The sequence below is a fragment of the Orbicella faveolata genome, unplaced genomic scaffold (genome assembly GCF_042242905.1).
Source record: "Orbicella faveolata isolate gen_17 unplaced genomic scaffold, um_ofav_v1 contig_14, whole genome shotgun sequence".
Classification (NCBI taxonomy): domain Eukaryota; kingdom Metazoa; phylum Cnidaria; class Anthozoa; order Scleractinia; family Merulinidae; genus Orbicella; species Orbicella faveolata.
Window position 1 is genome coordinate 17,487,501 of NW_028301541.1, and position 15,306 is coordinate 17,502,806.

General features: G+C 38.4%; 2 protein-coding genes across 4 annotated transcripts in view; both read right to left on the reverse strand.

The window, feature by feature from the left end:
• The window catches only part of LOC110057325 (glycine receptor subunit alpha-3-like), a 10,868-nt gene extending 6,790 nt beyond the window's left edge, over window positions 1-4,078 (reverse strand). Inside the window, exons 1-3 of one of the 2 annotated variants that reach the window (XM_089286785.1) lie at window positions 3,902-4,078; window positions 1,605-1,673; window positions 237-349 (exon numbers count right to left, since the gene is read on the reverse strand). In XM_089286785.1, coding sequence (XP_089142911.1) covers window positions 237-349; window positions 1,605-1,672 — 181 coding nt within the window. In that variant the 5' untranslated portion in view covers window position 1,673; window positions 3,902-4,078. Of the gene's footprint in view, window positions 1-236; window positions 350-1,604; window positions 1,753-3,901 lie in introns of those variants that run through there. The other variant, XM_020763919.2, reaches the window with a different exon arrangement.
• A 3,128-nt stretch (window positions 4,079-7,206) lies between these two features.
• LOC110057313 (uncharacterized) lies at window positions 7,207-15,063 on the reverse strand. 2 transcript variants are annotated; one of them, XM_020763906.2, is made up of 6 exons: window positions 14,856-15,060; window positions 11,769-11,796; window positions 11,031-11,174; window positions 10,101-10,178; window positions 8,846-9,082; window positions 7,207-8,569 (listed from the first exon to the last, which is right to left on the reverse strand). In XM_020763906.2, the coding sequence occupies exons 1-6, from the start codon at window positions 14,856-14,858 to the stop codon at window positions 8,511-8,513; spliced, it is 549 nt and encodes a 182-aa protein (XP_020619565.2). In that variant the 5' UTR covers window positions 14,859-15,060; the 3' UTR covers window positions 7,207-8,510. The 2 variants fall into 2 exon arrangements, with proteins under 2 accessions (XP_020619565.2, XP_089142912.1); XM_089286786.1 differs by lacking the exon at window positions 7,207-8,569 and having other exon boundaries at window positions 8,595-9,082; window positions 14,856-15,063.
• Window positions 15,064-15,306: the final 243 nt, after the last annotated feature.

The following is a 15,306-nucleotide window of genomic DNA, read 5'->3' on the forward strand; positions in this document are numbered from 1 at the left end:
TAAATAGAAATGTTGTTTGAAATGTCACAAAAGGGGCATTCTCTTTTGGGGTTGTATATTCACGCTTTCATCAACTGTGGAACACTTTACCGTTGACTTCCACATTAAAATTTACCTCCACATTAAAGTTTACCCTGGATATTAATGATATTATTATTAAAGAAGATCCTCGCCTTTAAACAGAATACAACTTATCTTTTCCTATGGTGTCACGCAAGGGTTACTAATAGCGTTACCTTCTCCTGCGCCAGGCCTGGCGTTTGTATCATAATTTCGTTCTCTAAGACGCTCATTTAGAATGGCTGTACCGTTGGCAATTTCTGTCCTGTCTATGTCGGCTTCTTCTTTACTGTTATGAAAGCAAAGACATGTAAATGTCAGACTTTAAGGGACGGATCATTGATTTTTTGAGGGCGTGGGGCGGTGGGGGGTGGTGGATTGGGCAATTGAGTTTTTCTCAGCTTTAGTTGTGCTTGATGTTTTGGGTGGCCAAAAGAGAGCAAAAAAACCCAGGACCTGGATAGGTAAAACCACTTGCTCGATTTTTGTCTCAAACTATTTATCCCAGACGTCTGTTGAAATGTTTTTTTTTTTTTCAAGCCGTTTCACGCACCGTTGGTTTCATGCACGTGATTCAAAAAAAGTGATCACGTGATGACAAAAATTTCTTGGCGCGGATAGCAACAGTTTGCAGCACAGCTGTTGCAAATTTCTCAAAAGTATCAAATTTGAGTAAAATCTTACCCATGCGATTGATTTTGCATCTGTCGAAATCTTCTAGAAAGTGCGAAACTCAACAAACTTGCAAACAAAGTGTGAAGCACTTCCCCCACGACAGAGATTCAGTTATCAAACGATCATAAAATTTGTCATCATGTGATCACTTGAAAGAAAGGTTTCACAGATGAAAAGAAATGTACGTGCGACGGCCTGAAAAAAAGAGCCATTTCAACAAACGTCTGGGATCAACAGTAGGTCCCCTTGCTTTTTTTTCAGTAGTTTCTGTTACGCAGGAATTCATTTTTGGTCATTGCCCAACCCCCAGCCCCTTCAAAAATAATGGTCCGTCCCAAATACCATGCTAACAGGAGGTAGCTAAAATGCGCAATCTAACCTCGGTCCCAGATCTCCTGTGGGCGAAGCCGAAGGCGAGGTCTAAGGAGATCTGGAATCGACACTTCTTGCCAGGCGTCACGAAAACTGTTGAGTTTGGGAGAATTAAACGTTACTCAGGAAACATGCAAGGACATTGAGTGTGGCCAAATTCCTTGGGATTGAAAAAGTATTTTCAATGTACTAGATAAGTTGCAAGCGCGGTGGCCTTATTATAGCGCGTTGGACTATCGAACGTTCTGTCTCAACTTTCCCATTTTCCAATCTTCTCCATCCTCAACCATCCTTGTTTCTTTATGGTTTATTATTCATTGTGACAGCATAATCAAAATGAAACTACAGTGAAAGAATTGAAATTACTTGCAGAAACAAACGCTCTAAATAAAATTTGTCTTTTTATCGCAATAAGGTTTCTTATTTTATAATGTCCTGATAATGTACTGTTGAATATTGATATTATCAAAAGGAAGTTAGATGTTGACCATACTTACCAACTGCCAAAGTCTACCATACAAAGCAGCAACATTAAGCATCTTCTTGCAAAGCGACCGGTATTCATTCTATGGAATCAGAAATCGGTGCATTTAATTAGACAAGAAACAAGAGTTAGTGCCAGAAATTGAAAAACGAAAAACTCGGAAGATACCCATCCCAAGATACAACACAGAGTTCCCGGTTAACACCAGAAAATTCCAAATTTCGATATCCACTCGGTCACTTGGTAATCTTAAAATGAATATACATCTCTTCTTCCTCTACTACTCTGAAAATTACTTCATTGCAATAGGCGATTTCCGAATTACCTTTAGCTTCTTTCTCAAAGCTAGTTTTGGTGCCCATCCTTTCATATGAAAATGAGATTTCATTCACATGCAAATTAAACTCATTTTCATATGAATGGTTGTGCACCAGGCCTCGCTTTGATAAAGAGGCTTAGGGCAACTCGAAAATGGGCTATTGTAATCAAGTGACTAACATTTTCTCTCAGAACAGCCTTTCTCTTTTTTGAGTGTGTCTCGTATTTACCTACGTACACGCATCAGGTAAATACGGCTATTACGTCAGCGGGACCGTGTGGGGTGTGATAAATTTGATTACCAAGCCAGCAATGACGTCAACAGTTGATGTAAAATAAACCATTGAGAGCTGGAAGTAAAAGTATCTGGCTGGTGATAAGCGGGCAAACCTCCTTAAAGCATGAGACGGTTGGGCTTTACCTCTTAATCTGATTGGCTAATAATATATTTGTTTTGACTTATTACTGCATGTGTTACCAGCAGTGTAACGTCCTACAGTAACAGAGCCAGCTACTGAATTTGAAATAGCAAATCAGGTAACTCGAGCCAAACTGAGGTCACAAAGAAGCCGATGTCTCACAATTTGGATGTGTACGAACTGTTACAGATCTTGACTTTCAGAAAAATTTTCTCAAGAAAAATCATTGCGTATTGTTTACTTAAATATCATCCTACGCAATTGATTAAGAAAACCCCAGGCTATCGCAGAAATCACCCCACTGTAAATGTAGATAGGAACACAACTACAGCTATTAGAAACTGAGATTTATGAAGTCTTGTATCGAAAAAAATAACCTATCCATAGGCCGTCGTCTCGGCTACGTTTGACCCAGAAAAGGTTGGTCGATAAGATTTTTCTAAGCTTGAAAATACATTGAAAATACTAGACATCGCGCACAAGCGCGGTCGATATGGAAAATACAGACCGCCCTCGTTGAGCCAATCGCATTTACGCGATCTTTACTTCAGATCCTCAACGCGCAGAGCAGAAAAATGGTAATTTAATTCATGGGTTAAGCATCAATATTTTACGCTAATTTTGAATTTCGGTCGCGAACCATCAGCTTTGCAACAATTACTCGAGAAAAACACTACCAACAAGGTAAAAATATGTAAAAAAATTATCTGATGTGGCTGTATAAAATGTAATTCTGTTTTTCTTTGAATCAAATGTTTTGGCCTTAAATAGACATGCACAGTCTACGCCATAGATAATACCTGCCTGTTCAAATTTGGCCTCGTTATTTAGCAATCAAAGCGATTTTATCTTAATAACTGTTCCATAACGTTTATTTAGACTACTTTGCACAGTGGCGTCTTCCGCAATTTGATTGGGTAATTGAAAATACTGCTTCGTTAGTTGTGATAATAAAATATTTGGGAAGGGCTGTGTGGAATTTTTCTTAAATGCTGTGTCTCCAATTTGTCTACAGGAAGTTGAACTTCATCTACAACGGCTTTTATTCGGTCGAGAACAAGAGCAAAACATAGAAAACTTCCTGCTCGCTGAAAGTGACGTTTAGAAGATGTAATAAATTCCAAACTTTGCACTTCTATACTTTTAAACACCGGCTCTAATTTTATATCATGCATTATTTGTGGTCTTACGAAAAGCGATACAAAAACGATTTCGGCATGTATAAGCTCCAACACATGGCAAAATATATAATAGTTTCGCTAGCAAAATTTTAAACAACGATTCTACTGATATTTTTACCAAAGAAATTCGTTTCGCATGCTACAATTTACAATGTTAAGTAAACGAAATTTTTTGCGATTTTTTTCTGAAGATTACATTATATTATAATGTTACTACAACTAGCGAGCTTCGTAATGCTTAAAAATTTAACGCTAGATTATAAGTTTAAGGCATCTTTTTTTGCCTCGACTTCGTTCGTAAACAGAATTGTTAGTAGGTTCGACTTTACTTGATCGTATCGGTTGTAAATTCTGTATTTACAAAGCTTCAAATATCAAGAGACTTGTCTTACCTTTTGCTGTGCAATATCGGAGCTAACCACGCAACTTCCTTAGCAAAATAACTCTCTTAAATGATGCATCTCAATTTTAACTTATGATCATGGCTTTGTCGTCGGCTTTATCAGCGAAATCGCGGCTTATGGCTAAAATACCATCATAACTTCTATTCAGGGAATATGGCGTTCATTTCGAGCGAATACTAAATGAATACAGATAAAACGTAAACTATTAGGTTCATTTCGCATCAGTTAAATAATTTGACAAATAAATTAACAGGGAAGCAATGAAGAAAGGAGATAATCAAAATTTACATAAGTTCTTTAACCAAGGTTATTAAATATCCGCATTTCATAAGGACCTCTCCTTGATCCAGTTCAAAGTAATAAAATATTTATCGTCTAAGGTTAGAAGGCCCTTAAGTGCTTGCCGCCAGAGGAAATAACTGCTTATTTTATAGTTATCTGTCACATCAGAAAAAATAAAACACATATCTTGTGTGACACAGCAAGTTGTGGGTTAGGTTTTGCCATAGGACCAACTCCTAAAATTAATATAATCCAATATTTTTAATTGGGTAAATTTTTGCACAAAAATATCCTAATAAATACCATGAAATAACTTTACACCTCTTAAGCCGTATTGCCCGGTAAATAAGTTCAGAAAGTTGCACATATCGCCTTGCGTCGCATTTTTTCACTGAAACTTTCTATATGTATTTTTTTTTCAGGAAGTGCCTGTAGAACGTTTGGCAAATGCATGCGTTTTGCACCAACAAATCATGAAAAATGAGATTCCTCGTTAGTGGAATTCACACTAAGCGCAATGGGACGCTTAAATCTTTCTTGCACGGACAAAAAATTATTTGCCAACGGAGCGCTGTACAAAAATGTATTGTGCAATTAATATAAAGCGGTAGAAGTAGGCTTGTAGACTTATTCTCCATTAAATAATTATTCTATATACTTAAAGTCACCCAAATAAAATTTTTGCGTCTGATATCTAGTTCCTAAAAGGATATATGTTCATTTTCTTTTTGTCATTAAAAGGACTCGTCGGTTTGCTCACCTACACAGGTGCTGATGACATCAGCGAAAAATATCGTGGTTTTTAATTGTGGTCGTAGTGGTCACCGTACCGCGCTATTAAAGGTAACACGTTATATTTTGTAGCTTCTGCAAGGAAAAGTGACGTTTTGTATGTTATGGAGATAAACATAAAATCATTGACACTAACAGGGGTTTCTGGGAGAAGCCAAGGCTTCCGGGGGGGGGGGGAACTCTACAAAGTTTTATACGGGAATGCTCCGCCTTGAGGTCCAACTCCTTACCCTTTTGTACATGTATACCATTTTGACAGGAAAGGTGCCCCTTTCATATATCTATAATTGAAAAAAAGGAACCCTTCTCTGGTGGAGCCTCCCCCCGGGCTGCGGCTTTACGATTGGTAAAATATACTTGGTTCTACTTCCGGATCGAGAGGCCTGGGTTTGAGATCTGGTTAGGGACATTGTGTTGTGTTTTTGGGCAAGACACTTTATTCTCATCGTGCCTTTCTCCACCTAGGTGTATAAATGGGTACTGGAGATTTTAATGCGGAGGAGTAACCCTGCGATGGACAAGCGTCCCATCCAGGCAGGGTAGGTAAAAGGTAATGTCTGCATACGAGCCAAGTGGCCCACCAGGCCGGAGCTTATCCCGGTTTCTGTAGCATGAAGCGACTAGGAGTATTTCTACTCCCCCCTGGATGGGATGCTAGTTCATCGCATCCCATCCAGGGATCGAGGAGTAGAAATACTCCTAGTCGCTTCATGCTACAGAAACTGGTATAAGCTCTAGCGGTTTGGACCACTTGGCCCGATGCAAACCTTTTCCAGCTATTTTTACAAATGCAGAAGAACATCATCTTACGCGAAATGCGTTTTGTGCGTTTTCCAACAAATGTTTGTTCTTCGCGCACTTCATTTCAAATGGCCACAAAAATACCAAAGTCGTCCCGTTAAAAAAAATGGATCTTCTCGGATAAAACAAGAAAAGTGATTACAATTACGCAGTCCGTGAAGTTACGGTAAATAAAATCTAATCGAATATGCGAACCACTACATCATAGCAAAGGTGGGGACCTGCCAAAGGGGATACATGCTCCCTTCATTCCTGAAAAGTTCTAATGTTTTTCTCTTGTTCCGCTCTAACAAATTCCATACTGTAAGAGATATCCCTCGTTCGCTCAAATTAATCCAAACAATATCTCATGTTCCCTTGAAATAAATCATTGTATTTCCCTTGTTCGCCAATTCTTGATAATCAAGCGATCATGTTTTAACCTCAGTAAGTACTCGATAAATATCAGACAAAATTGTCTAGAAATTCAGTTAGCCGACATTATTATGAAGTATGGTTGCAAAACCAAATAATTTCGCTCACACTACGATTGTTCGAAAGCCGATAAGGTTTATCTAGGATTAAAAGTCGTGTAAGGTCTTTATTTCTGTCATTTCATAGAGTCTAATCCACCGCTAGTATTAAGTTTTAAATTAATCTGACATTGTTCAAAGAAGCTGAGCAAATCTCAAAATTAATCCTCAACAATATTTAAGCTGCAGAACTGAATCCCAAAATGATACTTATCTCAGACGTAAGAAATTTTAGTAGTGCTTTTGGTATCGTTACCAATCAGAGTAAGATGAAACTAGAACAATGATAAACCCTTAAGGAACACTATTCGTTTAATGGCGTGTTCATGCTCGAGATAACTTAATTATAACGGGAGGATATCACATGGCAGGGGGTCGATTCTGGATTGATAACAGTCGTATTCCCGTCCACCACCCCCCGCGTTTCTGATGCATTAAAGAAGTTGCGTCACTGCTGGGACATTTTGAGAAATTTGGCCTGAATTTTGACCAAATATGGTTTGTAATCCGTGCCAATCTTCTCGAATCTTGGCGTCCTTGTTCCTTTAGATTATAATTACTGTTTCCTCTTTGAAGATTTTTACCTTATAGGTAATCATTGTATTTCATATATTTTTGTTTCGATTATTAGAGGAAAATCAGGAAAATTCCAAAGAATGCGGGACAATGCTTTGATTATGTTATATGGACTGTCGTAACTTTACAAGCGGGCAAGATGAACCAAATCCTGCCGTGTGGCTCAATCAAGATGACTGGATATTGGCCTAGTTCCTTTAATTTTAAGCGAGTTTGTGGACCTCGTCGACTTAGCCAATATCCAACCATATTGACCTTACGTTTGGTCAATAACTCAGCAGTATATAATTGTACCACGATGTTCACAAAACATCGTGATTGACAGAGATATAGATTCCTGAGGAGTGTAAACACAACAAACAGAACTTTATTTACAATATTTTAAGTTCGGGTGTGTTATTTCTGGTAATCTTCTTAAATCTGTTATTTTTTTTATAACAAAGGTAGAGAAATAGATTTATTGAGTACACCTAAAATGTAAGTTTACAAAAATGGTCTAACAAATTGAACATAGAAAAGTTTTAACAACGGTCTCTTCAGAGAGACCATACTCTATAATTAGCAAAAAGAGCGGTTGTCACTTTGTTTTGCATTACTACGCCATACGATTAGCCCCCAAAAACTCGCACCACTGTTTCATCAAATCTGATCGAAGTGAAACCAAAACCAATATTGACTCGCTCGCACGCGTTTTCCCGCGCTTTGCGTCAGCTACATGTAACTGTTTCATTGGTTCACAGGATTTTCTGTGTCCTCTGTGATGTCCAGAATGACTACTTTGGTTAATTGTAAACTACTCTAAGCCAAAGAAACCTCATGGTTAGTCCGCTCGACTCCGGATCGAGCAGTCCGGGTTCGAGCCCTGGCCGGGGACATTGTGCTGTCACTTTACTCTCGCAGTAGCTCTTTCTACCCAGGTGTATAAATGGGTACCAGCGAATTTAATGCTGGGGGTAACCCAGCGATGTATTAGCATCCCATCCAGGGTGGAGCAAAAATACTCCTAGTCAATTCATGCTACAGAAACCGGGATAAGCTCCGGCCTGATGGGCCACTTGGCTGGCATGCAAGCTTTACCTATACCCAAGTCAAAAACCATATGCAAAATGATACCATCATTAAACATGACATGAATTTGAGAAAACGAGAGAATTTTAGAAAGGAACGGTCGCGGGCGAGTGTTTTATTTATAGTGTTAGCAAATAACTGAAGTATTTTATGAGAGTATAATGCCTGCTGCCTTTGCTGTTTAAAAGAGATAAAAGCTAAAAAACATGGTTTTCTTTGCCAACCCTCAAAACAAGTGAAATTACATCTTTTGCAATGTTTTCCTTGCTCACTATACCCTGTGAAGAGACACCATTTTAGCCAGTCCCAACTTCGTTCCCAGGTTCTCTTATCTTCCCGCTCTATCGCAGCGAGAGGAAGGGCGGGAGAATGAGAGTCCCTGGGAACGAGCCATGCCACGCCTGCGCGGAATCCAAATAGCATTTGTTAGGTTAATGATAGTAAGATACAAAGCAGCCTTAACTAGCAATCATGATCTATCAAATGCTGGAAGGACCCTGAATTCAACCTTAGTTATTTTAACGCTCAATAACATTTAGATGTTCTTTTCCTTCGACCAAGGCGCATCAGAGCATTTCCTCCGAGTCTTTCAAGATAAGCGGTGTAAGGAAGTTGGCTGCAAACTCTGCAAATAAGATTACAGGAGAGCTTCGTTACCGTTAGTCTGTGAAATGAAACAAAGCTACTGCAAAAGTTACACCTAAAAACTGACTTTTTTTCCGCTCAATACCCTAAAAGGCTGTGGACCCCTGTGGACCCTAAAAGATATTAAAACAGCGGCTTAAAGCCCATAAAAGTTATGACGAGCACCCCTGTTCTTTTCCAGCATATGGGAGTGCACCCCTGAGGGGGAGGGGGTCGACCATAGCTTCATCTATGGAAGGAGATAGGAGATAGTTACCTTCGATAGTGATTTTTTTATCATCCGTAAGATTCATCTTCGTCACGATTTCCTCAATCTCGCTGTTGGGTACATCATCCAAAAACTGCAAGGATCGCTTGATAGCTTTCCCTTCAATATAGCCTCGGTGCTCAGAATCGAATACTTTAAAATACATGGCGGCTTCATCGTCTTGCCGCAGACTTCTGTAATTCTCCATCACGTTGACGAACTCTTTAAAATCAACAGTGCCTTCATCTTCAAAAGTAAAAGGAAAAAATGCCTTAAGCTCATATAATTTTAAAATGAGTTTTGCTTAGTGATTTTTCTACATATCTGTTCGTGTTAGGCAGCGTCCACATGAGCCGGAGAAATTTCAAAACGCAGCTTTATTTCTACGGTTAGGCCTACCGTCTACACTAATCCGTCACGAAAACGGAGCTTTTCAATTTTCGCAAACGCTCTTCAAACCGGAGGAGTTTGAAAACGCTGGCTTTGCGAAAACGATGACGTTGGGACAATCATGATACTCAGCCTCTGCTCGAGCTTTCTTCAAATCCAAATCCAAAATGACCGGTAATTGTTGCGTTTTCAAATTCTCCGGCGTAGTGTGGAAGGAAAACATTTGATACGTTTTCAGAGTGAAACCTCGTCCGTTTTCGAATTTCTCCGGTGTAGTGTGGATGGGGCCTGAGATTTTATTATGATGTATATTGATTATTATGTACGTAACATTAACAGTGGGAGTGATGCCGCCTTCAGTAGGGTCCGTAGTATTTTTGTACTTTGTGTCCCCCCCCCCCCCCCTCCCATACCTAAACAAATTTTACATGTGATTCTGTGGAAAAGGAGTCTTTGAACATTTTTTAGTTGTCCTTGAAAATTATTTTAAGTTCATTGAATAGTTCTTGAAAAAAACGGTGTGACGTCAGTATAAACTATGCACATATGGTAGCCGCGTTTATATTAGAACACAACCACTGCTTGCAAAATTATACGTCAAGATTTTATAAAATTAAATGTATAAAAAACGGATTAAACGTCACATGAGCTAAACAACTTCAATTTATGCGTCTGAAAGACTCATGAAAAAGTCTGCATTCACGGCCAGATGATTGGGCGAATGAACCAAAATGAAAATGACCGAATGAATGAACGAATGAACAAATGAGCGACCGAACGAACCACCGAAGGAACGAACAAACGAAGGAAAGAACGAACGAAAGAAAGAACGATGGATGCTGCTTATATAGCGCAAATCTTACTATCGTCTTACATATCGGAAAGCCGTTATTCTTCCATAATTCACCGGTTCCTGTTTCATTTTTTTTCTTCATTTTCATGTCTTCTAATTCTGCAAAAGAAAAGAACACACTTAACGGCATACAACTTTGGCGCATATGTACTATAATTACATGTAAGCACAATCGAAAGAGGGAACGTCAAAATCATGTTAGGGATATGAAACCCTAGACTGAATTGTTAATGGCGAAATGATGAATATTTACGCCAGAAAAAATGAGGAAAATGAGGTTATACCCACCCACAAAATAGTTGACCTTCAGACGAGATACTATCGGCTTTAAAGCAATGGAATTTAATGGTCGTTGATTACTCAACATCAGAAAAGTGGGAAAAATAGATGTATTTATCATGGGTTACGTAACCTCTTTTTGGGTGTTATGCGACACTTCTGCGTCGGTATATATATTGCGTTGTCTTCATTTGTATTCATTCGAGTCATACGAGCGCCTCTTTGCCCTCTAAATTAAATACCCATTGACTAAATTCGATTAGTATTTTCAAGTACTGGCTTTACATGTTTTGTAATTACATTATACTAGCTTATGTTCGGATTGTTGTAAACTTTATACTATACACTACGTGTTATTGATCAGTTTTAGTTTTAGTGTTTGTTATTTTGCGCTTTCATTGTTGATTATTCTATGTAATTTTGATCGATAAGACATATATATAATAGAGAGGGTTATACACGGCTCGTGTTGACACACCCCACAAGTGGTTCCTTATTACATGATAAATGTTTTATATTCGGTTGAGCGGGGCAGCGAATTAGAATATAATGAAAGGTATATACGACTACGCACGGGCTTTTTTTTTTTTTGGTTTTACTTTTACGACCGAACTCTCTCTGCTCAGTCTTTCGCGACCTCTCCTTTAATATTATCATTCCGGCCTCTCTTACCTTCGTAGTCCAATCCATTGACGAGTTCCTGTACTTCCAGGGCAGTCGGATTCAATCCGAGCATGCGCATAGCGCATTTGAGTTCCTTTGTAGATAAGTGACCATTTTCGTTCAAGTCAAAGCATTTAAAAGCCTCAACATATTCTGAAGCGAAAGAAAAGATACAAACAATGTGTAGTTTGACTACCTTTTTGTCGCAATAGACTATTTTACAGTTGTCTGCTCAGTGACCTGGCCTTTGAATGGCAGCGAGGCTGGAAGTGACCTTGCTTTGCTAAAGACCTCGCTGCTTTTGTCGTGTAAAGATAACTAATTCACATTTACATGAAAAACAGAAAAGTTTGTGTGGTTTGTGCGAATACTTCCCAATAGCTTTCATTTGAATTGTCACTTATTGGGTTTTGTCTACGGACGTTAAAGTTAGAACCACCCTGTACAGCATAATTAACAGTACCACATGAAAGTACTGCTCAATAGCTTTCATTTGAATGGTCACACACTTGGGTTTCATCCACAGACTTAAAAGTTACAACCACCTTGTACAGCATAATAAACTGAGTACCGCATGAAAGTACTGCTTAATTTCAGTTCAAGACGATGGTTATGTATTATGGTTTCATACACAGCATTGAAATTGGTGGAGAAGTTCCGCAAAACTAAGTCTTGCTGGCCAACTTTTCCTTTTCAATTTTCCATAAAATTTCGCCGTGCATTAAACAATGCCACAATTTGACTTACCTTCGATTTCTTGTTGTGTTAGTTTTTCCTGTTGACAAAAAAAACAAACAAACAAACAAAAAAAAAGTCTTAAAGAGAAATTACAAGTTCCGTGCAATATAGATAGATCTAAGTACTGTCTGTATTTCGTAGCTAGTTTGCTACTTGCTTGTGGTCAGCTGGAGAAAAAAGCACAAATCGTTACTCTTAAAGTCTATAAATATTATTTTATGTAGTTTCTCTTTTTTCATCTCACTACCTTTTTTCACAGTCTTATGTCTTGATATCAGACTTTCAGTCATAGGTAATTTCAAAAAAGTATAAGTTAACTTCTTGTCATTTAGCCATCCAAATGTAACATGAAATGAAATATCACATAAACTGAATATGACGCTCTTCTGACGCTCTTCGGAACAGAGAGGAGGGAAAAAGGTGTAGCCGGACGAAAGAAGCTCTTTTGTGTTATCCAATCATTGCGTCGTCCACCAGAATTTGGACGCTCAACACAAGCCAATGAATGCCTTTGAGTCAGGCTTTTCTCCCTTCCTTCCTCTTCCCATATCTCTTCCTCCGCATACAGCCTTATTTTTCTTAGCGCAAAGAGTGAGTGGGAGACGGGGGGTGAGCAAGAAAGCGCGAGCGGGAGCTGGTAGTGGGTAAGGAATGCGAGCGCGGGGAGCGATGGGAGAGAGAAAAGTAGAGATTTCCTCTCCTCACCATGATTCCTTGCGCCCCTCCTTACTAGCTTATTATACTTTTTACTATCGCGCGGGCGACTGGGAACGAGGAAATTCTTCCTCTATGTCCTCCCCTTGAGAACGTATACTCATACTCAAGCTAAATGTGATGTGTAAGCGATATTAAAGAGAAAATGTTGAAGTGTTGACCTCACCTACAATCAAAAGTAGTGTTTTCTACTTTAATCTTACTTAAATATGTATTTAAAGCCATCACGTTTAAGAGTTCTTATGACCCATTCGGACCCAGGAAGAAACAGCTATCTAGTTATAATGAAAATCGGCACAAATGATGAGACACAACATGACTTGGAGACCATCAGTGAGCAGACGAGACGTCGCGACCACTTCAGTTTGAAGTGACTGCATCGTTGACAAAAAAAGCTATCTAGACACCAAGATTAATTAACGACTACTGCATCTTAAGAAAAAAAGAAGTTAATAGTACGGAGACATCTGTGTAAATATTTGAATTGACATGCAGTAATTAATATACTTTGTTCTTTTGATAAACCGCGAGAAATGAAGATGGTTTTTAAGTACTGCATTCAACTCTCGATTATTTTGTGCTTGACTTCGCTTTGTAACTAAACGCAGTCTTCAATTTCGTTTGGTCCAGTTTCCAACAAGTTCAAGAAGTTTGCGCCGCGAACACTAACACTAAGACACTTCTCAGAATAAGGTCCCAGTTTGAAATGTTAAATTACTTCATTTCGCCGTCTTAACATTAACGATTCAAACATAAAAATCGTGACTTAAGCATCATTGTAAAGTAATCAAATTGCTCGTTCTCTGTACTACGTGAATAGTTTGTTATCTGGGTGTGCCTGGTTTGATCACGTGATACAGACCAACGTACCACGTGATGCAAATTTTTGCCACTACAGTGGAACCTCGATCTAACAAAGGACCAAGGGACTAGCAAAATATGTTTGCTATATATAGCGAGGTTTCCTTGTATCGGGGTTCTTTTCCATATACATTGTGTTACTATTACTGGGGCGAGGGATATCATTCGTTATGCTGTGGACTTCGTTGCATAGAGGTTCGTCAAATCTAGGTTCCGCTGTATTTCTGTTTCTAGGCCTCTGCGATGAAAGCGCGTTTATTTTAAACATTTCCATTTTCGTTTGAGACAAAAACATAAAAAACGTTTTTCCGTTCACACAATTTTCTTTTGTTTACACGCTTGTGCTTCGTACACGATATGACACTTGAGAAAAAGCTAACAAACTCGACTATTTCATTCCCGACCCATTTAACGACCTCTGTCTCTGTTTTCACCCGTCTAAATAAACAGGGTACAAATGCTCTCTCAAAATGTCGACTCAAAGTCTCGATTTTTTTAGGATTTGACACGGTCAGTTCTTTAGCTTGTAATCTACGGACAAGTGGCGAGAGTGCCTCAAAAAAAGTAGTGTTTATGCCACATCGAGACAAAATCCTCGACTGTGAGTTGTGGATGAGTCTGTCTGTTATTTCTTTAAAAAAAAAAATGCGCATTAAGTGAACTTTTTTCCGTTGCAAGTAAAATTAGCCCGCGGAAATTACAAATCTCCCATAAACTGTAACCATTTTTTAGGGGATCACAATTAGAATAATTTTTTTACTTTCTTTTATCCTTTTGGTTGCAATGAGACCATTCAATAAAAACATAAGCCCTACATCATATTATAGGCTTCTGACAAAAATTGTTTTGATAAAATTTTGTTTGGTCTTTTCGTGATCAATTTTAAAGTATGATTTTCTCCTTACCATCTGTTGCGATGACAGTGCGGTTTTCCTTTGAAACAATAAACAGCATTATGCAAGACGGATCTCCGCGTTTAGGCAAGGATCACGAACTCTTGGTAATTGAAAAAAGCTTTTCGCTGTATTTGTTTTCTAGATAAAGTTATTTTCTTCCATCAGGTTTATACGGCAGTTATTATTCAGTCGTGTACACAATGGGCACCATATACTGGAAGTTTTGGCACAAAACGTAAATGTAAAATTATTTTTTTGGCCCTGTTACGTGATTGATTTATAATAATTAAAATATAACTTGCTCTGAGTGTGACAGTACAATCAAAAATTGTTACCTACTTGCAAAACATGAAAAAATTGTGAGCTAAAGAGACAATGTTATTTGCCTCTGCTATCGACAAAACAATGTTATGGCTTGCTGCCCGCCTTATAGCCTGCTTTGACAACCGATAAAATTTCTGATCTACCTGTGCTTTTAAACGTTTTTTGAAAATTGTGATTATTATATGAACTGGTTTACTACCAAAGCTTATTTTCATCAACAAGTGGTTAAACAACGGGGTATGTAAAAACTGATTATAGATTAGTGTAATTATTCAGTTGACGAGATGACGAGGTAGCTTACCATCTGTAAATGTTCCAGATATTATTCTTCCTTGCGCCGTTAGAAAATTGTTCTCTGTCTCCCAATTAAGAGAAAAAGTGATTCACAAACTCAATCATCTGAAAACAGAGCTGTTGAGCGAACGACGTTTTCAGTTAATTTGTTATACAAAGCATAATTTTTGTTTAGAATATCACATTTCAAAGGAGTGCTCACACCTGACACATTTTAAAATGCAACGCATTTTGTTAACCAATGAAAGTGATGCAAGATGGGCTCGAATGCCGGCTGTTTTAGAAAATTTCTAAACTGGTAAGGACAATTGAGTTAAATGAGATGCTTAATTGGACTGGCTTAAAGAAAAACAACACGCATCCAGGAAACATTTTTCTCTGGGAAAAAAGCGAATTAACTACACGAAATATTGCATTGCCACTTGTCCGCATCAGATCAACCTAGGTTGTCACATATC